Genomic DNA, 24360 nt, shown 5'->3' on the forward strand with positions numbered 1-24360 from the left:
ATTCTGATAATAACTGCCTTAAATTTTTTTTTATATCTTAAATTATGGTAAAATACACATAACATATAATTTACCATCTTAACCATTTTTAAGTATACAGTTCAATGTGGCATTAAGTACATTCACATTGTTGTGCTACCATCATCACCATCCATAGAACTCTTTTCATCTTGCAAAACTGAAACTTGGTACCCATTACACAATAACTCTGCATTCCCCCCTTTTCCCAGCACCTAGCAACCACAATTTTTTCTGTTTCTATGAATTTGACTAGGTACCTCATATAATTGGAATCATGCAGTATTTGTCCTTTTGTGACTGGCTTGTTTCACATAGCATAATGTCCTCAAGGTTTATCTATGTTGTAGCTTGTGTCACAATATCCTTCCTTTTTAAGGCTGAATAATATTCCATTGTATGTATATGCTGCATTTTGTTTATCTAGTCATCTATCGATGGACTTGAGTTGATTTCACCTTTTGGCTACTGTGCATAATGCTGCCATAAACATGAGTGTGCAAATATCTCTTCGAGAACCTGCTTTCAATTCTTTTGATTATATACCCAGAAGTAGAATTGCTAAATCATATGGTAATTCAATTTCTAAGTTTTTGAGGAACCACCAGACTGTTTTTCATAGTGGTTGCACCATTTTACATAGTCATCAACAGTGCACACGATTCCAATTTCTCCACATACTAATAAACACTTGTTTTTGTTTCTGTTTTTTTTTTAATAGTTGTATTTGCTTCTAAGATTGAGATAAAGCAAAGTTCTCCAGTCTCACCTCTTCTATTCAACATTGTACTGGATGTCCTGGACACTACAATAAGGCAAGAAAAAGAAGTAAAAGGCATGTAGAAAGGAAAAAGTAAAGCAGTCATTATTCACAATTATGTAGGTAGAAAATCCTAAGGAATCTACAGAAAAGCCAGTAAAACTACTTAGTGAGTTTATTAGCAAGGTCATGGGATACAAGTTCAACAGATAAAACCAATAGTATTTATTGGAACAACTGGAAATTGAAATTTAAATAAATACCATTTAAATAACATCAAAACCATGAAATATTTGGAGATAAATTTAATAAAAATGAGTAAGACATATACAATAAAAATACAAAACATTGCTGAGGGAAATTAAAGACGGCATAAATGGAGAAATATACCATGTTCATAAATCAGAAGATTCAATATAATTAAGATCTCTAAATTCAATTTAATTCCAATAAAAATGCCAGCAGGCTTTATGTAAAAATTAAAAATTGTTTCTAAAGTTCCCATGTTAATTCAAAGGACCTAGAGTAGCTAAAAATAATTTTGAAAAAGAAAAGCAAAGCTGGAGGACTTAAACTATGTTATTAAAAAGTTGCAGTTATGAAGACAATGTGGTTTTTGTGTAAAGATAAATATATTGATCAATGAAAAAGAATGGAGTCCAGAAATACACCCACCATATATGGTCAATTGATTTTTTACAAAGCTGCCAAGGTAATTTGATGAGGAAAAGGGTGGTTTTTTGGAAAATAGCTGGAAAAACTGGATATCCTTATGCAGAAAAAATAAACTTCAGTCCTTACCTCACATCACATACAAATATTAACTCAGAATTGATCAGAGACCTAAACATAAAAGCAACAACTATAAAACTTTTAGAAGAAAACCTAGGAGAAAATCCTTATGACCTTGGTTAGGCAAAAATTTTAAGGACATAAAAAGCACAAATCATATATGTGCTATATGTCATAGATAAATATGGTGCATGTGTTATATAAATTACATTAAGCATATGATATATAAATATCATATATATAATAAATTGGATTTCATCAAAATTTAAAACTTCTGCTCCTTAAGAGACACTTAAAACTAAAAAGCAAGCCACAGCCTGGAAGAAAATATTCCCAGTACATATATCTGACAAAAGACTTATATTCAAAATATGTAAAGAACTCTTACAACTCACTAATAAGACAAACAACCCAATATAAATGAGTAGAAGATTTGAATAGATATTTAACAAAAAAAGACATATATTGGCTAATGATAATCCTCAGCATCATCAGTCATCAGGTAAATGCAAATTAAAACTACAAATAGAAGCTACCACACACCTAACTGAATGGCTAAAATTTAAAAGACTGACAATATCAAATGTTAGTATGGATAGAGAACAACTGGAACTCTCAAACATTACTGGTGGGAATGTAAAATGGTACAGTAACTTTGGAAAATAGGCTGTTTCTAATAAAGTTAAATATACACTTACCATATGACCCTCAGCCATTTCACTCCTGGGTATTTATCCAAGAGAAAGGAAAAATATGTCCACACCGTGTACACAAATGTTCATAGCAGATTTGTACATAATAGTCACAAACTAAAAATAACTCTAATGCCCATCAGTACATAAATGGAAACACAAATTGTGGCATATTCACATTTGACTACTCAGCAGGAAAAAGGAGTGAACACTGATAAATGAAACAACATGGAAGAATTTCAGAAACATGATATTAAGTGAAAGAAGCCAGACTCCAAAGATTGTCTACTATACAATTACATTAATAAGAAACTCTAGAAAGGACCATATCATCTATATTGATAGAAAGCTGATCAGTGTTTCCCTGGTACAAGGGTGAGATGTACTGGGAGGGGCACGGGGAACTTTTTGAGGTTCTATGTCTTGGTTATGGTGATGGTTACCCAGGTGTATACATTTATCAAAACTCATCAAGTTGTACAATTAAAATGTGTGCATTTTGTTGTACATAAATTATACCTCAATAAAGTTGATAAAACAGAAAATAATTATACTTTAGTTAAAAGGAAAGAATAAACCCTAAAATCAAATGCAAATGGAAAAAAGTGTTATCAGTTGATAAATTTACTACACAGAAAATTATTTAATTCATGTAACTTTCACTATAGTATTCTGACTGCTTACTCACAGTGGAATATATTGTAAGGACAAAAAAGAGGTGCAGAGAGATCTTGAATGTTACCGAGTAGATGTGTTGCTGTAGGGATTTTAATTTAGTGATTCTGAAAGTATTTTGTGTGTATTATATGATAGAGCAAATGAGTAAATAAATTTATATTTTTGGTAATTATTGCAAGAGAAGTGAGATACAAATATGGAATGGGGAAAGGTATCAAATAACGCTTTGGTGTTGGAGTTGAATTGGGAGTATCAGTATGAAATCATGCTTTAAAAAATGTATTTCTTAGTTCTGTCCACTTAAACAACCTAGAATTAATGGCAACTCAGTAGCGATGACTATACTTTATACTTGGTTTCTAAAGCCATTCTCCACTAAAAGAAATCAGGATTCCTTGGAGAAATGAGTGATATTAGATATGGGTCAGGAAAACTACAAGTTTAGCCTAGAACACCATGTTGTTCTAGACCGGAAGTACTTGAAAGCTAATGGAGGAATGTCAAAAGAACACAGAAGCCACCTAGAATGAACTTCCACTGGCCAAATTTGGGACAATTTGGGCAGCAAAAAGAATATTGATGGTAACTGGATTACACACTAAATTTTTTAAAAAGCCTGTGAATCCATCATGATGCTGAAAACAAAGAAGAAGAGTAGGGAAGAAAGCTCTTTTTCGCAGAAAAATGACAGCTATTAAATGTAAAAAGAATGAAAAATTAGGAAATTGGCATTTTAAAATGCTTAGTGTAATAACTGACTTGAGCAAGGGTCATCAATGGATGTTAAACCATTGGGTGTAAATTTGTTGAGGAACAGGATATTCATATGGTCTCAAAGCATCCTGTCAAGGGTTACTATTATGAAGGAGAAAAGGTATCTTCACAATAGAGAAATATGATGGATACCACCTTATTGAAGTGACCAGAGCATTACCTATAATGGGACAAATTGACATTGTGTGCCTTTTGGTGGAATGCAGTAGGAAGTATATTATCTATGCAGTACCATCGTCAAAAACCTTTAATGTGACTCTAATCATGAGGAAATCTGATAAATTCAGAATGTAGAGAATTCTATAAGACATTTGACTTGGACTCTCTATCACTCTCATGAAAGACAAAAAAGAAAAAAGTAAGGACAGAGGAGACCGTTTTAGATTGAAGGACATTGTAGAGACATGAAAAACAAATACGACACGTGGAACCTGGATTAGATCCTGGAGTAAGGGTAGTGGGGACTACTAGAAACATTTTTGGGACAGTAGAGAAATTTGAATATAGATCTATATTAGAGGATATTATTAGTCAATTCACTTTCTTTTGTGTGATGATAGTATTGTGATTATGTTCTTGTTCTTAGAAGATACATGCTGAAGTATTATGGATGAAATAATATGATGTTAGCAATTTACTTTCAAATTGTTCAACCAGAAAAAAAAGAATGTGTGTGTGTGTGTGTGTGTGTGTGTGTGTGTGTGTGCGCGCGCGCAGAGAGAGAGGGGGAAAGCATCTAAACAGGGCAAGATGTTAATATTGGGGAAATAAAGGTGGGCAATCATGGCACTTTCTTTTTTTTTTTTTTAAAGTTCTCTTTTATTTATTTATTTTTTTGTGAGGAAGATCAGCCCTGAGCTAACATCCATGCTAATCCTCCTCTTTTTTTGCTGAGGAAGACCGGCTCTGAGCTAACATCTATGGCCAATCCTCCTCCTTTTTTTCCCCCAAAGCCCCAGTAGATAGTTGTATGTCATAGTTGCACATCCTTCTAGTTGCTGTATGTGGGACGCAGCCTCAGCATGGCCGGACAAGCGGTGTGTCAGTGCGCGCCCAGGATCCGAACCCGGGCCACCAATAGCAGAGCACGCGCACTTAACCGGTAAGCCACGGGGCCGGCCCCATGGCACTATCTTTCAACTTTTCTACAGGATTGAAAATTTTCAAAATAGCTGGGGTAAAATAATGCTTCAGCAGAGTTTGTAAAGATACTCGTTATGATACCGGCTCAAGACAAGGTGGACATAAGGGAAGCCATATTGTAGAAAAGAAACCCTATTGTAAGTTTGAATGACCTCTGACAAACTAACCCAGCTGGATACGCACCCTCCAGGAGATCTAACTGCTCTATAGATTTTATGACCCCTGCTTGTGCATCTACCTTCCAGCTGTGATAAGATGATAACTGTGTTCTTTTGAGTTCCTTAGGAATGTGATGACTCTCGAACACAGAGTCAATGAAAACTGAAAGATCTGGTGTAGCATTTCCAGTCTGTAACACCAGAAGGTCAACATTCCTAACCCCCTCCCCTAGAACCCACCGGCCTGTATAACTGTGTAAGATTTTGTGCCCCTTAAGATGGTTCTTTGAGACATGAGTCAGCCATCTTCCCCCTTGCTAGCAAGCTGTACTAAACTGCCTTTTCTTTTCCACCATCTTGCCTCTTGACGATTGGCTTTTGTCTTCCTGCTAGCAGATCATGCCTTTTGTGCGGTAACAATTATAATAAATGAAAAAGGCAAGATTCATGGGAGCTGTCTTTGCATAGTAGGGGTATGGATGACTTTCTTTCTACTTATTTTCTGTACCTCCTCAATTTTTAATAATGAGGCTGTAATATTTGGGGAATTAGAAAAATAAAATAGTATACTTCTTTAATTTGAGTTTTTAAGTAGAAAAGAGTCCTTTGTTCCAGTAAGTTTTTCAGATAAAAGTAATGAGATATTTGTCCAATAACATAGTGATCTATATAATAAAAAACATCGTGTGAATCATGGTTGGGATAATAATAATAGTTATCAGTTATTGAGTACCTTCAATATGTTAAGTACTTCATATAATCAACTTATGTAATCATCACAACAACGCTGTGGACTATTAATAATAGTCCAAACTCTTACAACTGCAAAGTAACAGAATGAAACTTGAAACAAAGTCTGTCTTAGAATGCAAAGTCTCTTGTGGTAAAGAGAAATGTTATATAACTGAATTCAGGTTGGCTGAAATAAGTAAACTAAGCTGGGCAAAAAGATAAGAAGTTGCTGGTAGAAGCTCTTGCCTGATTAGCAATGCAGACCTAGAGAGTAATTAGGACACACCTTTGAAGTGAAAAGCAAGAGCTTCCCCCCAATGCTGTCAATACACTTCAGAACAGTTTCTTAGTATTAACACGCAGGGCTATCAAGTGAATCTGAATGATACTCAGGTAGTATAAATAGGAAAACACTAATGCATTGTGATGATTGCTATATAAGCATTACCTACTAATTCCTTATAAGACCTTAACCTAGGCTCTCTTCTGAGAAAGAATAGTCAACATCCCCTCAGTGTTGCTCACAAGTCTATAAAAATCACAGTCTCCTACCCCTTGAGTATTAAATCAGTAATGATACCTAAGGGAATTACTAGATGGAAAACTCTGGCTTACTTTCAGTTAAACCCTGAAATAAGGTTAAAGTAAAGCAAAACAAAACGACAACAAAACACTTGGTTTTAGCTGGTTGAATGGAAAAAGAAGGATGAGAAAATAATTTCTCCTTTACTACATGGTTTCTCCAAAGTTCAAGGGAGATATGAATTGATTAATACTAGATACTAATTCAGTCAACTTTTTCTTTGTTTTAATAATTTATTTTATAGATTAGTCATCGTAAAGTTTATCCCAAGTTGACTTCCCTCTTTTACCCAGCATGTTTTCCAGTTACCTCTCCTCGCAGTTAATTCAGAGGGCCCTAGGAATACAAATTTTTCTCTGGGCTTCAAGAAAACAAGGTCAGAAAGTAGGTTATGATGCTGCAAAAAGTCAACATTATAAGTTTCTAAATAAAAATTAAATTATGTTAGAGTGTCTGCACCATAGTTCTCTCTTGGCATAGGAAAGGAAGTATTAATATTGAATAAATTGTTTTAATTAGAATTTAAATACTAGGCAAATACTTATTTCTCCAAATAGCCTTTGAGAACCAGAAGCAAGATGATAATTCAACAAAATAATATATCACACAAACAAATGTTTTTGAATAAAATAAAATCTAACTTAAAAGGAAAGAGTTTTGATTAATTTAACAGAAGAATAGCTTTCATTTTAATTATAAGCTCTTTATTATTTGGTATTTATATGCATAAAGTATATCTTTGCCTGAAAATTTTATACAAACTCAAAGAAAGTATTCCAAATGCAAAATTATGATTATAAAATAAAACAATCAAGATACATCAAGGAAGCATGTGATTCTGTGCCAAATTTACAATCACATATCTAATATGTCACAAGCCAAATTCCAAAAAATGTTCACATGAGAACTCTAAAGTGCACAATTACTTTCCAAAACAATAAATGATTTTCATTATATAGAACATGGAAAGGGACACGTTGCAAAAATAAAGATTCTTCAGAACTTCTTTATGGAGTTGCTAGTAAGACAACAGAACCTAAGGCTACAAGGACCTGTCCAAGTAGAATATTTATATTAAACATGCCTTTATTGCTTGCCTGATAGAGGTGATCTGTCAGCCACTTTTGGTAGAAGGATGGCCCACTGTAGACACCAGGAAAATTTTTTCGACCACAGCCGTATCCATAACTGGTAATTCCCATTACAAAAAATCGTTTATGTTCTGGTAAGTAGCACATTAATGGTCCACCACTATCACCCTATTAAAAAAGTCCCAAAATAGTGTTAGTTACTTCTAGTAATCTGTAAACAACAGTAAAGCTGGAATAAATTAATCACATTAAATGGACATTTATATAAATATACATTTTCAATATACCTCCAAGTTATAAAGATCCATAGATTTTCAGTTTTATATTCCAACTCACACAAGAAGTATTCAGTCTGGCCTGGTTTTTAGAGGAACCATATAGCTGGTGGGTAAACTTCCCATCTGCATATTTATGAACCAGATTACTAGAAATCAAATTGTTTGGGTTTTTTAGTACAATTACTCAGGAGAAATATAATTTAGGAAGTGTGCAAAATATTGTGAATACTGTTTATTAGAATACTTCTATTGCTTAACGCTGTGTGTGAAAGGTATAACTCTAAGGTACATGAAGGATTCTTTTACGTGTGTGTGGTTTGCTAGCTACAGGAGAGGAGTGAACTGGCATCTTGCAAGAGATGGCATCTTTCTAAGTGTCGACATTGGCTGGTGCAGGATAACAGGAATAAATGGCTAAGCCTCTCAACAGTGTTACAAACAACACACCTCTATCATAGTTTATACAAGACTGTGAATGCACCGAAATAGTATTACCAAGCACTGTTCATCGCTCAAAACAACAAGGACACTGAGATAACCGTGTCGGTGCCCAAAGGCTAAGGACTGTGTTTCTAACGTGTTTTCAAATTCTCTGCTTTAAGTAGGCATTGAATAGTTATTTTTTGACGATGAGAATGTTTCACTTATGAATGTAACTGAACTAGCTTGGATTCTTCACTATTTTACTCAGCAAGATTTTTAAGGAAAAGGACACAGGAAGATAAACCCTGGGTTGCAAGAATCAGAATGAGTAGGAAAAGATCAGAGCACGGGGTACTGCTTGGGAGGGAAGTGCTGGTAGACTTAGAGGTAGTGAAGAAAAGAGGAATAAAGATTCAAAAAGCACAAGAGGCAAAGCAAAAAAGAGGTAAATTGGACTTCATAAAAAATCAAAAACTTTTGGGGCTGGCTCAGTGGTGTAGTGGTTAAGTTCAGCAAACCAGGTTTGCTGGTTCGGATCCCTGGTGCGGACCTACACCACTCATCAAGCCATGCTGTGGAGGTGTCCCACACACAAAATAGAGGAACACGGGCACAGATGTTAGCTCAGGGCCCCTTTACCTCAAGCAAAAAGAGGAAGATGGGCATCAGGTGTTAGCTCAGGGCCAATCTTCCTCACCAAAAAAAAAAAAAATCAAAAACTTGTGTGCTACAAGTGATAACATCAGGAAAGTGAAAAGACAGTCCACAGAATGGGAGAAAATATTTGCTAACCATATGTCTGGTAAGAGATTTGAATCTAGAACATATAAAGAATGCTTATGACTCAATAATAAAAATATAAATAACTCAAGTTAAAAATGGGCAAAGTATCTGAATAGATTTTTCTCCAAAGAAGATATACAAATGGCTAATAAGCACGTGCGAAGATGCTCAACATCATTAGTCATTAGGGAAATGCAAATCAAAACCACAATGTGATACCACTTTATACCCACAAGGATGACTACAATAACAGATGCTGACACGGATGTGGAAAAACTGGAACCCTCAGACATTGCTGGTGAGAATGTAAACTCATATGAAATTTCCAGAGTAGGCAACCCTATAGCGATTAGTGGTTGCCTAGAGCTGGGGGTGGGTGGGAGGAGAAGGAGGAGTGACTCACAGTGGGTTTTAAAATTAGATTAAAAAAGTGTTTTAAAATTAGATTATGGTGATGGTTGCACTACTCTGTAAAGACGCTAAAAACCCATTGAGTTGTACAGTTTAAATGGGTGAATTATATATATGTAAATATATGTCAATAAAGATGGTAATGAAAAAAACAAAGAAAGATTCAAGGCAAATTTTGCCTAAGGTTGACCATGACTGTAGAAACCAAGGAATTAGTAAAGCAAGAGGATTTGGATTGTTGGAACAGTTAAAAAGGAGAAAAAAGATTTCAGTAGTTTTAGTCTTATCAAGACTAAATTATCATGGGGTGGCCCCGTGGCTTAACGGTTAATTGCGCGCGCTCCGCTGCTGGCGGCCCGGGTTCAGATCCCGGGCGTGCACCAACGCACCACTTCTCCGGCCATGCTGAGGCGGCGTCCCACATACAGCAACTAGAAGGATGTGCAGCTATGACATACAACTATCTACTGGGGCTTTGGGGGAAAAGTAAATAAATAAAATTAAAAAAATAAAAAATAAAAGACTATCAATTAAGACTTCACAGAAAGTGATCAAAGACCTTGTAAAACTTCCCATCTGGCTTCAGAAACTATTTCTAAGGAAAGTTGTTTGGTCTTACCCTGCAAGTATCAAAAACTCCATCTTCATCACCTGCACAAAACGAAGTGTTAGGAATTATCTCTCCATAACTCTTCTCAGAACTACAAATGTTTCGAGAAATATAATGCACTTCTGCTTCCAGTAATATGTTTGTAATATTACCTATTAACAAAAAAATACAAATAAATTATTTTGGAGAACAGGCATTTTGACAGTGGTATAAAATGTTCATGTTGAAATGGTTTACTTTCCAAAGTGACTGATTCAACAATTATGTAAAATTGTATCCATGTATGTATGTATGTATGCATTCCTAGGAAGATTGTGGAAGAATGTTCACCAAAATGTTAATTATATTTATCTCTAGATAGTAGGAATTTCAGGTTATTTTTATGTTTGCCTTCATATATTTCTTTAAGGTCTCACAAAAGGATCTATAGTTTTTAAAAAATAAAGCAATATAAAATTGTCAAGCGGGGGCTAGTCCGGTGGCGTAATGGTTAAGTTTGTGCACTCCACTTCAACAGCCTGGGGTTCGCAAGTTTGAATCCTGGGCGCGGACCTACACACCACTTATCAAGCCATGCTGTGGCAGGCATCCCACATATAAAGTAGAGGAAGATGGGCATGGATGTTAGCCCAGGGCCAATCTTCCTCAGCAAAAAGAGGAGGATTGGCAACAGACATTAGCTCATGGCTGATCTTCCTCACCAAAAAATAAAATAAAATAAATAAAATTGTCAAGGGTTAAAGAGGTAAATGCTGGGGTCAATCTTTCTTATGTTGTAAGTGGTGAATAATTTTTATTAAAATTAAAATTAGTCTTAAAGGATGGTGAACATCAAAATAAAATTTTAAGATTTTAAATTCATGTGCTTCCCTAACTTCTCTAGTAATTCCTGAACATAAAGTGGTTCTTTGGTATAGAGAAGATGGGAAAATGCAAGACAGCACTTCAGGAACCAGGACAGATCATTGTGAGATTTATCCACAGAAAAGCTGCTGTAACAGCAGCATCTGATCCCATCAGCTCATCTCAGAGTTGCAGTTGTCACACATGGTAGCTGAATATTTTGTGTGCCTGCACCCATCCTCAACCTTTCTAGTAATAGACGTTGTCCCCTTGGCTTCAGGTGGTCAAATGACCCAACTGTTCCATTCACAGAATTCCATTCTCTTGATGACACTGATTGGTCTAGGGGTGACTATAGTTTGGTATAAGTCTAGCCAATTGGAATTGTTCTCCAGCATTTTTTTAAACTGGAGCAGCCAGAGAACATTTTCACCCTAGCCACATGACTGGTTAGCTATAAGTCCAAAGCAGCCTGCAGCTATAGTTCCAGCCTTCTGAGGACAGGCAGCCTAAGAAAATAAAGTCAACATGCAGAGAGAATAGGAATAGGAAATAGAAACACATAAAATTGTCCTAATGGCATTCAGATTCCTGGAACGAAGTTTCCTAGAGTCCAGCCACATTTCTGCCATTCATTTAAAAATAATTAAAGTAATACTGGCTGCATATAAAGGAATATATGTAACATGTAAGTTATAGAATATAATAATGAAATGAACACCTGTGATCCTACTGCCCAACTTATGAACCTGAACAATACTAATACCAGTGTGGTATTGGTGCAGGGCTCTTCAAAATCACCAGAGATTTTCCAAGTGGGTAGAGGAAGAGCTCAGAAATAGATGTCTGGGTTTTCTATTCGGTTCCACTGGTCCCTTAGAATATCCTTGCACAAAGGATAACTGACTAATTGCTATCGCTTTAGAATAAACCTTGATTTCTGGATGGTAATTCTTTTTTTTTTATTTATTTTTATTTTTATTTATTTATTTATTTATTTATTTTTTAATTTTTTGTTTATTGCAGTAACATTGGTTTATAACATTGTAAAAATTTTAGGTGTACATCATTGTACTTCTATTTCTGCATGGACTACATCGTGTTCACCACCAAAATACTAATTACAACCCATCACCACACACATGTGCCGAATTATCCCTTTCGCCCTCCTCCCTCCCCCCTTCCCCTCTGGTAACCACCAATACACTCTCTGTCCCTATGTGTTTGTTTATTGTTGTTATTATCTACTACTTAATACAGGAAATCATACGGTATTTGACCTTCTCCCTCTGACTTATTTCACTTTGCATTATACCCTCAATGTCCATCCATGTTGTCACAAATGGCTGGATTTCATCGTTTCTTATGGCTGAGTAGTATTCCATTGTGTATATATACCACAGCTTCTTTATCCATTCGTCCCTTGATGGGCACTTAGGTTGCTTCCAAGTCTTGGCTATTGTGAATAACGCTGCAATGAACACAGGGGTGCATGTACTGGATGGTAATTCCTCCAATGTAGTTTTCTTCTGTTAGGAGTGTCTTCTGCAGGAGGCTATTCTGGACATTTCATCACGTAGATGGAATCATATAATATATGGGCTTTTGTGTCTGGCTTATTTCACTTAGCATAATGTTGTAGCATGTATCAGTACTTCATTCTTTTTTATGACTGGATAATATTTTATTGTATAGATATACCACATTTTGTTTATCTATTCACCAGTTGAAGGACATTTGGATTGTTTTCTTTTTTTTTTTTGCTATTATGAATAATGCTGCTATGAACATTTGAGTACAGGTTTTCGTGTAGACATATGTGTTCATTTCTCTTGGGTATATAGCTAGGAATGGAATTCCTGAGTCATATGGTAACAATATATTTAAATTTTTGAGGACCTGCCAAACTGTATTCCAAAGGAGCTGCATCATTTTATACTCCCACCAGCAATGTATGAGTTTCCAATTTCTTCACATACTTGTCAACACTTGTTATTGCCTAACTTTTTGATTATAGTCATCTCTGTGGGTGTGACATTCGTTAGCGTTTAAAATTACACTTTCTGACTATGGATAGCATATAGAAATGAAATAGATTTTGGTATATTGGTTTTATATCTGGGCACTTCACTAGACTGTCTTGATTCCAATGGATTAAAGATTCTTTTTTAATGTGGATTGTCACATCATCTACGAATAATGAATGTTTTGTTATTATCTTTCTAAGTCGTATGTCTTTTGCATCTTTTTCTAGTGTTACTGCACTTGCTAGAACCTCTACTGCAATATTGAATAAAAGTGGTGATGGTGGGGGAAATTGTTCCTGATTTTAAAGAAAATGTTTTTCTGTAAAATGATGTTTGCTGTAGTTTGGAATAACCTTAATCAGGTTGAGGAAGTTCCCTTCTATGTCTAGATTGTTAGAGTTTTTAACAGTGCTTCTTCTGCACCTATTGAGATAATCGTGTTTTTTAATTCTTTAATCAGTTAATATGGTGAATTATGTTAAGAGACTTCGAATGTTAAACCACCCTTGAATTCCTTAGATAGACTCATCTTGGTTATGTTGAATTCTATTTATACTATTCTTGATAGATTCAGTGTGCTATTAATTTGTTTGGAAAATCTGCATTTCTGATATTGACCTTTCTTGTACTATATTTACCTGACTCAGGCATCAAAATGATTATTGTCCTCATACACTGAGTTGGGGTGTGTTCCCATCTTTTTGCATCCTTTGCATCCTTTTGAAGTATTTATATAAGATTTAAATAATCTGTCTCAGGTAATTATGGTAGGACTCACTTATTCTGAGTTCTGGTGTCTTATTTTTGAAAAAAAGTAATTTAATGACTGATTCAATTCCTTTACTCTTTATAGGACTATTCTTATATAGTCATTTTGGGTTAGTTAGAATTATCTAGGAATTTATTAATTTTATCTAATCATTAAAGTTTAGAGCATAACATTGTTTAAAATATTATATTATCTTTTAATTCATGATATTATTTATATTTGTGCCTTCTCTCCTTTCCTCATCAGTCTTACCAGAGGTTTGTTGTTTTTTCAAGGAACTAAATTTTGGCTTTGTTGGTCCTCTTTTTTCTGACTTTATTTTCTGTTCATTAATTGCTGTGTTTATCTTTATTTCTTTTCTTCTGCTTTCTATGGGTCATGTAATGTTCATTTATCAATTTTTTTAGGTTGGACATTTAATGCATAATGTTCAGCCTTTCTTCTCTGTTAGGTCAAATATTTGCTCTTCCTTATGGTTGAACCTAAAAGTGTACATATTTAAAGCTTAAAATTTCCCTTTATGTAGCACCCTGGTTGGAGCACTCAAGTTTTGCTATGTAGTAGTATACGTTAATATTCAGTTCTAAAGATTTAAAATTATTATGATTTCCTCTTTGATGCATGAGTTATTTAGTAGCATATTTTGAATTTTCCAAATGTGTGGTTTTTTAAAATAATTACCTTTTTGTCATTTTTAAAAAAGCTTTATTGATGTTTAATTTACATAACATAAATTTCTCACATTGTACGCAGGCAGTTCAATGATTTCTGGTAAATTTATACCAGCACCACAATCCAGTTGTACAATATTTCCTTCACTCCAAAGAGTCCTCCCACTCCCATTTGCAATCAATTCCCACCTCCAGCCTCACACTTAGGAAATGACTAAGATGATTCCTGTTCCTATGGGTTTGCCTTTTCTAGAAATTTTGTATAAATAAATCAATTGGCCAGAAATTTACATTGTTTTTTTTTTAGGACTCTCTATTGTGTTCCATTGATCTCTATGCTATCTTTAAAGTAAACAAACCAATACCATACTGTCTTGATGGCTATAGTTTAATAGCATATTTTGAAATTAGGTAGAGTAACTCCTTCAGCTTTGTTGTTCTTCAAAATAATTTTGGCTATTCTAGGCCCTTTGTCCTTACATCTACATTTTGGGATCAGCTTGTCAATTTGTATGAAAAATCTTGCTGGAGATAATCTTGATTTTGATAGGGACTGCATTGAATATACAGGCCAACCTGGGGATAACTGCCATACTAACAATACTGAGTCTTCTAATCCATGAATGTGGTATGTCTTTGCATTTATAGGGTCTTTTTAATTTCTCAGTGTAATATTTTATAGTTTTCAATGTACAGGTGTTGCACATCTTTCATTGACTATAGTGAGTCTAGATGTGGATCTCTTTTTTTTCCCCTTCATTGGGGTTCACTGAGCTTCTTCTATAAATTAAGGTTTCTCCTGAAATTTAGGGAGTCTGGGGCCATATTTTCTTCAAATGTTTTTTTTTTTTTTTTTTTTTTTTTATGAGGAGATCAGCCCTGAGCTAACATCCGCCAATCCTCCTCTTTTTTTTTTTGCTGAGGAAGACGGCCCTGGGCTAACATCGGTGCCCATCTTCCTCCACTTTATATGGGACGCCGCCACAGCATGGCTTACCAAACAGTGCGTCGGTGCGCGCCCGGGATCCGAACCAGCGAACCCTGGGCCGCCGCAGCGGAGCGCACGCACTTAACCACTTGCGCCACTGGGCCGGCCCCTCTTCAAATGTTTTTTATTCCCCGTTTTCTCTCTCTTTCCCTTCTGAAATCACATTATATGTATGTTGGTACACAATGTTGTGCCACAGATCTCTGAGTGTGTGTTCATTTTTCTTTAATATTTTCTCTCTATGTTCTTCAGATTAGATCATTTCTATTGCTCTATTTCAAGTTCACTGATTCTTTCTTGTGCCATCTCAAATCACTAGAATTTCCATTTGGTTCTTTTTAAAATTTTCTGTTTCTCCATAGACATTCCCTATTTGGTAAATCATTGTCATTACATTTTCCTTGCATTCTTTGAACAAGTTTCTTTGAACTTATTGAGCACATTTAAAGAGCTTCTTTGAAGACTTTATCTGCTAAATTCAACATCTGAGCCTATTCAGAATCAGTTTCTATTGACTACTTTTTTTCCCTGAGTATAGGTCACACTTTCCTGGGTTTTGTTTTGTTTTGTTTTGTTTTTTGCATGTCTTTGAATATTTTTGTTGAGAATTGGACAGTTTAGATAATATATTGTAATAACTCTGGATTCTGATTCCCTCCTCGACAATGTTGTTGTCATTTTTAAAGTAACTTGCTTGGCCTTAAATTGTGGAATCTGTCACATTGTGTGACTGTTGATGTCTCTGCTCAGTTTTCTAATTCTGAGTCTTACCTTTTAGCCTGGCTTCTTAGAGCTTGCCTGTGTATCTGCATAGCTCAGTGGTTAGTCAGTGATTTGGGCTTCCATCCTCTGCTGATAGATGTGTGTGTGTGTTAGGGAGTACATTCAAAGTTCAGTCAGTTTTTGAATCTACCTCCGGTTTCACTTGACACTGAGCTGTCTCAGATTTTCCCCACACATGTATAGTTTGCAGGAAGCCAAGGATGTTTGGAGAGCTTATCTATCCATTCTATAGCTCTCTCATCTTCAGGACCTTCCTGTCAAATTTCTGACTGTTCCACTGCTGGCAGCATCTAGGACCGCAATCTCAGGCTAGCTTGCTTGTGGGTGTTCCCCATCCATCTCTTGCTGAGTCCACTACTTTTATTGATAATACTGATGGCCTGGATTTTCGACTGTTGCTGCAAATCAAGCCCACATCCTTTGGTAGCAAGATCCTTGTTCTTCACGGCCCTGGTAAAACTATTGCATTGCCTGATCTGAGAAGGGACTTGGGAGCAGCTAGAAGCAAGAAAGCTGCAACTCCTCTTTTTACCCAACTTTCTAGCTGTTTGTAATGAACAAGTACTCCTCGATTTGCTGTGTACTTTGATTGATTTCCAGAGCCCTGAGATGGTTGTTTTTGACAATTTGTCCAGTTTACGCTATTTTGGAGGCAGAGGATTTACCGACCTCCTCATGCCACCACAGCCAATATTCCCATCCCTCTTATTGCTTCTGAATTAATTATAATCAGAGTATATAGTCTGTACACTACCTATCCTTTGAACTTTTAGATTTGCTTTATGGCCTAGTAAGTGATCAGTTTTCATAAACATTTCACTTGTAATCAAAAAAATTAAATTATCTGATTTTTGCATGCAGAATTCTCTGATTTGGCTATTAAATCAAGCTTGCTATTTATGTTGTTCAATATTCTAAATCTTTACTAATTTTTCATCTACTTGATATGCCATTAATAAAAGGAAAGTTGTGTTAAAATTCCCTTCTGTCATAGGGGAGTTATAACGTTTGCTGTACAATTCTGTCTATTTTTCTTTAATGTTATCTGGATCCTATTTATTAGGCTCACAAGTCTAGAACTGTTCTATCTTCCTGGTGAGTTTAACCTTTTCTAAATATATAATGACTTTCTTTATCCCTAATATTTCTTTTGTCTTAAAGTCTATTTTGTCTGCTATTTGTATAGTGATACCAGCTTTCTCTTAATTAGAATTTACTTGGTATATTTCTTTCCTATTGTTTGACTTCAATCCTTACATTTCAGGTATATCTTGCTAAAGTAAGCTGGATTTCCTGCTCCCTAATCTGATTATCTGTCTTTTAACTAGTGATTTGGTCCATTAACATTTATTGTGATTATGTATATATATGGGCTTGCATCTACTGTCTCATTTTGTACTTTCTAGTTTTCTCATTTTCCTATGCTTCTTATTTCTCCTCTGTTGATTTTTTTATTGATTGAGATTCTGTCTTTATTTTCTTATTCCATTTGTTTCTTTCTACTGGTTTACAGGGCATATCCTCTATTTCTATTATTGAAATTTAACCATGCATACTTAAATCTAATGTTAACCAGTATCTTAATACATCTCCTGAATAATACAAGGACCTCAGACCACTTTAACTCTTATTACTCATTCTGAAATACATGCTTTTTTCCCAGTAATTAAAAATCTTTTTCTTTTTTTAATTCCACAAATTACATGTTATTTTTATTATATTCCAAATTTTCTCAATCTTGGCACTATTAACATTTTAGGCCAGATAATTTTTTGTTGTGGAGGGTGGGAGAACCAGCCTGTGCATTGAAGGATGATGAGCAACATCCCTTCCCTGGCTTCTATCCACTAAGATGCCAGTAGCATTCTTACCCTCTACTCAGTAGTAACAACCAAAATTTTCTCCACGCTTTACCAAATGTCCCCTGGGGGCAAAACTGCCCCAAGTTGAGAACCACTGCTGTCTACAGACAATGTTTATTTACATATTTACCTATTTCTTTGCTTACTTTTTGCATCTCCTACCTCCCTTTGGCATCATTTTCTTTCTTTGTATCTCTTGTTTTCTTTGGTGAAAGATTATTGGTAGTAAACTCAGTTTTTGTTCACTCTCATTCTTGAATGATAGTTTTGTCAGATACACAATTGTATGTTTATAGGTATTTCCTCTCAGTACTTTGATCGTGATATTTCATTGTATTTTGACTGTCATTACTGCTATTGAGAAGTTTTCTGAAAGACAAGCTGTAGTTATTCTATAAGGATTTTTCTTTTCTCTCTAGGTATATTCAGATCTTCTCTTTTTTTTCTTCTACTTCATTACAATGTATAAAAAGGGATTACATTTTGTTTTTGCTCATATTGTGCTTACTATATCTGGATTCATGTCTTTCATCAGTTATAGAAAAATTTCAATCCAAATCCACTGAATATTGCCTCTCCTCCATTCTCTTCGTTTTTTCTCTCTAGCACTCTCATTAGGTGTATATTTGACTTTCTCATTCTATCCTTCTTATATTTATTTTCTTTCATATTTTCTCTTTTTTCTCTGTGCCACAGTCCAGGCAATTTCTTCAGATACATTTTCTCATTCACAAATTCTCTCTTCAGCTGAATTTAATATGATACTTAATTTATCCAATGAGTTTTAAACTTTAGCAATTACACTTTTCATTTTCAAAGATTCTGTTTGGTTCTCTTTTAAATCTGCCTGGTCATTCTAGATAGTCTATTGCTTATTTTTAATTCTACTTTTTTATTTCTTTAAACAATTCACATATACTTATTTTATATTCTATACCTAAATATTAATATCTGAGATCCTTGGGGACCTTAATCTGTTGTTTTATTTCTGTTGACTTTCATTATTATCATTTGTTTCCTTATGTGTTTGATGATCTCTGTGAGCTGATATTTGGTTCATTTTAATCAGTGGGACTCCTAAGTGCCTTCTGACTTGGTACTAGTTTAGCCCATTAAGCTTATTTGAATGATTTTATTTTTAATTGTCACAGTTGTTTGGTTCTTTTTCATAACTCTTTACTTTTTATTCATATTTTCAAGCACATGTTTTATTTCATATAATATATGAAACACTTTTTATATTATCTAATGATTCCAATATCTGAAATCTTTGCACATCTTTTTCTGACATCTATTGTTTCTGCTGACTCTCACTCATAGTCCCTTGTTTCTTTGGTGTTTAATGGTTTTTAAAGTTATAATCCAATCATTTTCATTGAAACTTTATCTGATGAAATTCTTTGAGGTCTTAGATGAAACTGCATTTCTATACAAATGATTTGCATTTGATTTCTTAGGCACCTACAGACCTTAACAGTCTAGGACCCATTTAAACTAAATTCTAAGCTTGAGGCTTTCTAGTCTACTCAGAGTTGGGGCAGCAAATCCATATGAATGGCATTTGTAGTTACATATTTTCTGGGGAATTTTCTATCTTTTTCCCATTCCATTAAGCAGTTTTCCTAGCAAGTCTGGGGATGGGGGTAGGGGTTAAGAATGTTTTGATTATATCTGGTTCATTTTTTTGAAAAAGGTTTTTATTTCAAAATCATTATAGTTACAGCTAGTTGCGAAGTTGGTCCAGTGAGTCCAGTGTACTCTTTTCCCAGTTTCCTGCAATTGTTATATCCATGTAACTGAGGCATGATATCAAAATCAAGAAAGTGACATTGGTACCATGTGTGTGTGTAGTTCTATGCCATTTTATTGAATGTGTTGATTCATGTAATCACCACTATGATCAAGAGACAAAATTATCCCATCATCACAAAGATCTCCTTCATGGTACCTAACCCTTTTACCCCCAGAAACCAGCAATCTCTTCTCTATCTCTGTAATTTTGTCATTTTGAGAATGTTATATAAATGGAATCAAACAATATGTGACCTTTTGAAAATGGCTTTCTTCCCCTCAGCATAATGCCCTTGTGATCCATCTAAGTTGTTGCATGTATCAATAGATAATTCCTTTTAACTGCTTAGTAGTATTCCATGGTAAGGATATACTACAGTTTGTTTAATCATTCACCTATTGAAGGATATTTAGGTTTTTTCCAGTTTTTGGATATTACAAATAAAGCTTTTATGGACATTTGTGAATGGGTTTTTTGTGGACGTATGTTTTCATTTCTCTGGGATAGAGGCTCAGAAGTGTGATTGCTGGGTCATATGGTAAGTGTATATTCATCTATATGTTTTTAAGAAACTGTATCTCTCTTGTTTGGTGCACACACATTTAGGATTGCTATGTCTCCTTGGTGGATTTACCCTTATATCATTACATTGTGTTCCTCACTATCCCAGGTAATTTTCTTTGCTCTTCAGTCTACTTTATCTGATATTAATGTAACCCTTCCAGCTTTCTTTTGATTAATGTTGCCATGGTATATCTTTTCCCATCCTTTTACTTTCAACCTACCTATATCATATTTGAACTATGTATATATGTATGTATGTATATATTCTGGGTCATGAGTCTGACTCTCTCTTAGAGTATAGCCCTGGGGCTCCAGCTTTATGGGAGTCTCCACACACACACTTGAGCAGGTTTTGTTCTTTAACCCTCTCAAGGCCTATAAAACCACAGAAATCAATATTCAGTGTTACCAATTTGGCAAATACCCTCAAGATGAAAGCCAGCTTTGCTGCTCCAGTTATCTAAGTTCCCACCTTCACACTCAGTCCTTGATGTAAGTATTTTCCTTCTTTAATAGTTTCCAGTGGGAAGGTTGGTGTGTGTGTAATCTACCATGTTGCTGGAGAGCCAACTTAACCCTCAGAACAACTCTCTGATAGGTATTATTGCTCTCATCTTACAGATCAGGAAAATGTATGACATTGTGAGAGATGATATAATATAGTGGAAACACATGAGTTTCGAGGCAGGCTGACCTGGGCTTGAATTTTGACTTCTCAGTTAGCTGTGTAACTTTGTGCAACTTGTTTAACCTCTTTAAACCTCAGTTTATTCATCCATGTTATAGTATTTCTCATAGTCTTTTGGGGGGCATTAAATGAGAAATGCTTTAAAATGCTCAGCATTTTATTAAAAGTACCTAGCCCTGAATAAATGGTAGTTGTTGCTATCATCATTGTTCTAATTGTTGTCAAAGATTCAATAACTTGCCTATGGTCATTCAGCTAGCACATGGAAGGGCTGAGATTCAGGCTTAGGTCTGTGATTCTAAAGCCCATGCTCTTTTCCTACACGATATTGCTTTTGTTATCATCCTTAGAAAGTATTCATGGAGGAAAAAAAGAAAAATAATAATTCACAGATCTTCCATACATTTACCTCTATGCTATCTAAATAATACACAAATATTTAAATAGCTGGGTTCTATGGGGAAGAGAAAAAGAGTCTCAGCACTTGATCTCATGTATTGCTAACTAGACTTTGATTCCCTCAAGTGCAGTTTGTTCTTAATGTGGTACTTAAATATTCAGGCTTTAGAATAAAAAAGACCTGGATTTGAGTCCCAGCTTCTCAACCTCTAAGATCTACAATTCATGGTCTGTTAAGTGGGAATAATAACACCAACTCTCTAATAGGAAAACTGGGAGGATAGGATAAAATAAAGTAATATATTTAGAACAGGGCCTGAAACATGGAAAATGCTCCCAAATGGTAGCTGTTGTCATTACCAAAGGCAGAGACTATTTTCTATGTTTTTTTATTCCTCCCATTAGCTCAGTCAATCAATAATTAGTGCCCCTTTGTGCACTAAAGAAAATACATAGCCATCAACCTGTTTGATACTGAACAGGACATTACATAATAAGGACACTACGTTTTTAGATTCCTTACAGCCAGAAGCATATTATTTGAGATAAGCAGTTCTGCCACGGAGCCGGCTCCATCATCTATGAGTCTCAGAAACTACAGAAACACTTGGAACCATCATTCTCTCTGAGAATGTCTAAAAGTTCAAGTATCTTGGCACGTATGACCAGAGAAAGTTTCTATTTCCGCTTTGGAACATAATTTTCTCTCTCCTACAAGGAAGAAAAAAATACTCACAGACAAGGAAAAAAGGCATTTCCTTTGCACTGGTTTATAAAGACCTATTGTTCAAACTCATGATATAAAGAGATAAAGAAATATATAAAAGGGTTCACCCACTGCAAATAATCAGGTAAGTTTGCATCAATAAAATTCAGATTATAATTACCTTCTTCTTCTGTTCTTCCCCAGCCACTTATAAAACACCTTGTGTTCCAGTCAAGATTTTGGAAAACTCCAAAAGGTAGACAAATAGGCTGAATATAGTCATTGTACCTCACTGCTTTTTTTAAACGAAAAAGCGCAATATCATTTACATAAGATTCTAGATCAAAGAATGGATGGATAATGATTGCTTTAACTTTTATCTTCTTGGTGTGTGGATGACTCCCATGTATATTATTAGTTCCAATCACAGCTCTCCACATTACAGGATCTCTGAAAGAAGGTAAATGTTCTTATTATAAACATGTTTATTTAACTAAGTAAATATTCTTAATCTCCTACTAGTTTTTGTTTTTCTCATGTGAGATTAATAACAAAAAAATTTAATCCTACTTTCATGTGACAAAGTCACATCAAATAAAAACTTAAATATCATGATGTAGGAAAGGAGAAAAATATCAATGGGACAGAAAGTCCAAAAACAGATTCACATACAGGAGAATTTAATATATGATTAAGGTAGCACTTCTTACCAATGGACAAAAGGATGAATTTTTCAATAAATGGTATTGGGACAACTAGTTAACTAGTTTGAAAAGTGAAATAAAATTAAATTGCTGAAAAACACTAAAATAAACTCCAAATGGATTAAATATTTAAACACACAAAACTTTTTAATAAAGACTTCCTATCTTTTAGAGATACATAAAGTAGTATGGCTGAGATTTGCTTCAAAATAATTGGAGGGGGGAGTTCGTGAGGATAAAGATAAAACAAGATCAGGAATGAACTGATAACCTGAAGCTCGGTGTTAGGTATATGGGAATTCACTAAACTATTCCCTAAACGTTTGTAAATTTTTGAAATTTTAGAATGAAACATTTGGATATTAAATCAGCAAAAGAATTTTAAAAACTAAACCAGAAAGAAAATATAGATGAACACATAATATTGACATGAGAAAGGACTTTATACATTCCAGTGGACTCTATCTCTACGAAAAACACAATTTTCCTTTTTGTAATTCTATTTGAGCAAGTAGGAACATTCCAGTGGACTGTATCTCTGTGAGAAAGGACTTCATAAAGCATGAGAATAAATATAAAAACAAGAAGCAATTATTTTAAAAAAAACAAAAAGCAAGCAAAAAACCAAACCAAACGAAAAAATCTGGAGGTCAAAAATTAAGAAACCCCCAAGTGGTTAACAGTTGTTACATCTGGAATTAGGAAGGAAGCAGGAACTTTTACTTTGTACACTGCTGTTTACAAATGCTGAAATTCCTTTTCACCCTTCCAATTGGCAAAGTTTATGTGTGTGTTTGAAGATAATGCTCAGTATAGACAAGAGTCAGAGGAACAAAGGTACTCTTATTTATTGTGGAAAGTATAAATAGATGGGCACTTGGGCAGCATGTATTAATAACCTATAAAAGTTGCATTGTATTTGACTATTATAAATTCTTAGAATTTATCACAAAGAAATAGAAAATATTTGGCTATCTTAAAAGTGGACTTAGTAACCTCTAAAAAAGTTTGTAAAAATTTTTTAATGTCCAAGTTCTATTTTGTGTAAAAAGAAATTATTGCTTTAATCTACTTTGAAATAATGTTTCCTTTTTGAACTTACTCAATTTATATATTTTTTTGAATTAAAAAAATTTTTCCCAGTTTTATTGAGAAACAATTGACATACATCACTGCATAAGTTTAAGGTATACAGCATGATGTTTGATTTATATATATTGTGAAATGATTACCACAGTAGGTTTAGTTAACATCCATTATCTCATATAGATACAATAAAAAGAAAAGAAAAAATTTTTTCCTTGTAATGAGAACTCTTAGGATCTACTCTTTTAACAACTTTCTCATATATCATACAGCAATGTTAACTATAGCCATCATTTTGTACACTACATCCCTAGTACTTATTTATCTTATAACTGCAAGTTTGTACCTTTTGACCACATTCCTCTAATTACTTCTCCCCTTGCCCCCCACCTCTGGTAACCACAAATCTGATCTCTTTTTCTATGAGGTTTGTGTGGTTTTGTTTTTTTTTTAATTAGATTCCACATATAGTGAGATCATACAGTATTTGTCTTTCTCTGTCTTACTTACTTCACTTAGCATAATGCCTTCAGGAACATCCATGTTGTTGCA

The 24360-nt window shown here is 34.6% G+C and overlaps 1 protein-coding gene across 1 annotated transcript in view; it reads right to left on the reverse strand.

Moving 5' to 3' along the window:
- Positions 1-7337: 7337 nt before the first annotated feature.
- The window catches only part of TMPRSS12 (transmembrane serine protease 12), a 29801-nt gene continuing 12778 nt past the window's right edge, over positions 7338-24360 (reverse strand). The window contains exons 3-5 of the mRNA XM_058559246.1: positions 22200-22468; positions 9936-10078; positions 7338-7589 (exon numbers count right to left, since the gene is read on the reverse strand). Of these exons, the coding sequence (XP_058415229.1) occupies positions 7338-7589; positions 9936-10078; positions 22200-22468 (664 nt within the window). The remainder of the gene's footprint in view (positions 7590-9935; positions 10079-22199; positions 22469-24360) is intronic.

This window comes from Diceros bicornis, chromosome 17 (genome assembly GCF_020826845.1).
Source record: "Diceros bicornis minor isolate mBicDic1 chromosome 17, mDicBic1.mat.cur, whole genome shotgun sequence".
Lineage (NCBI taxonomy): Eukaryota > Metazoa > Chordata > Mammalia > Perissodactyla > Rhinocerotidae > Diceros > Diceros bicornis.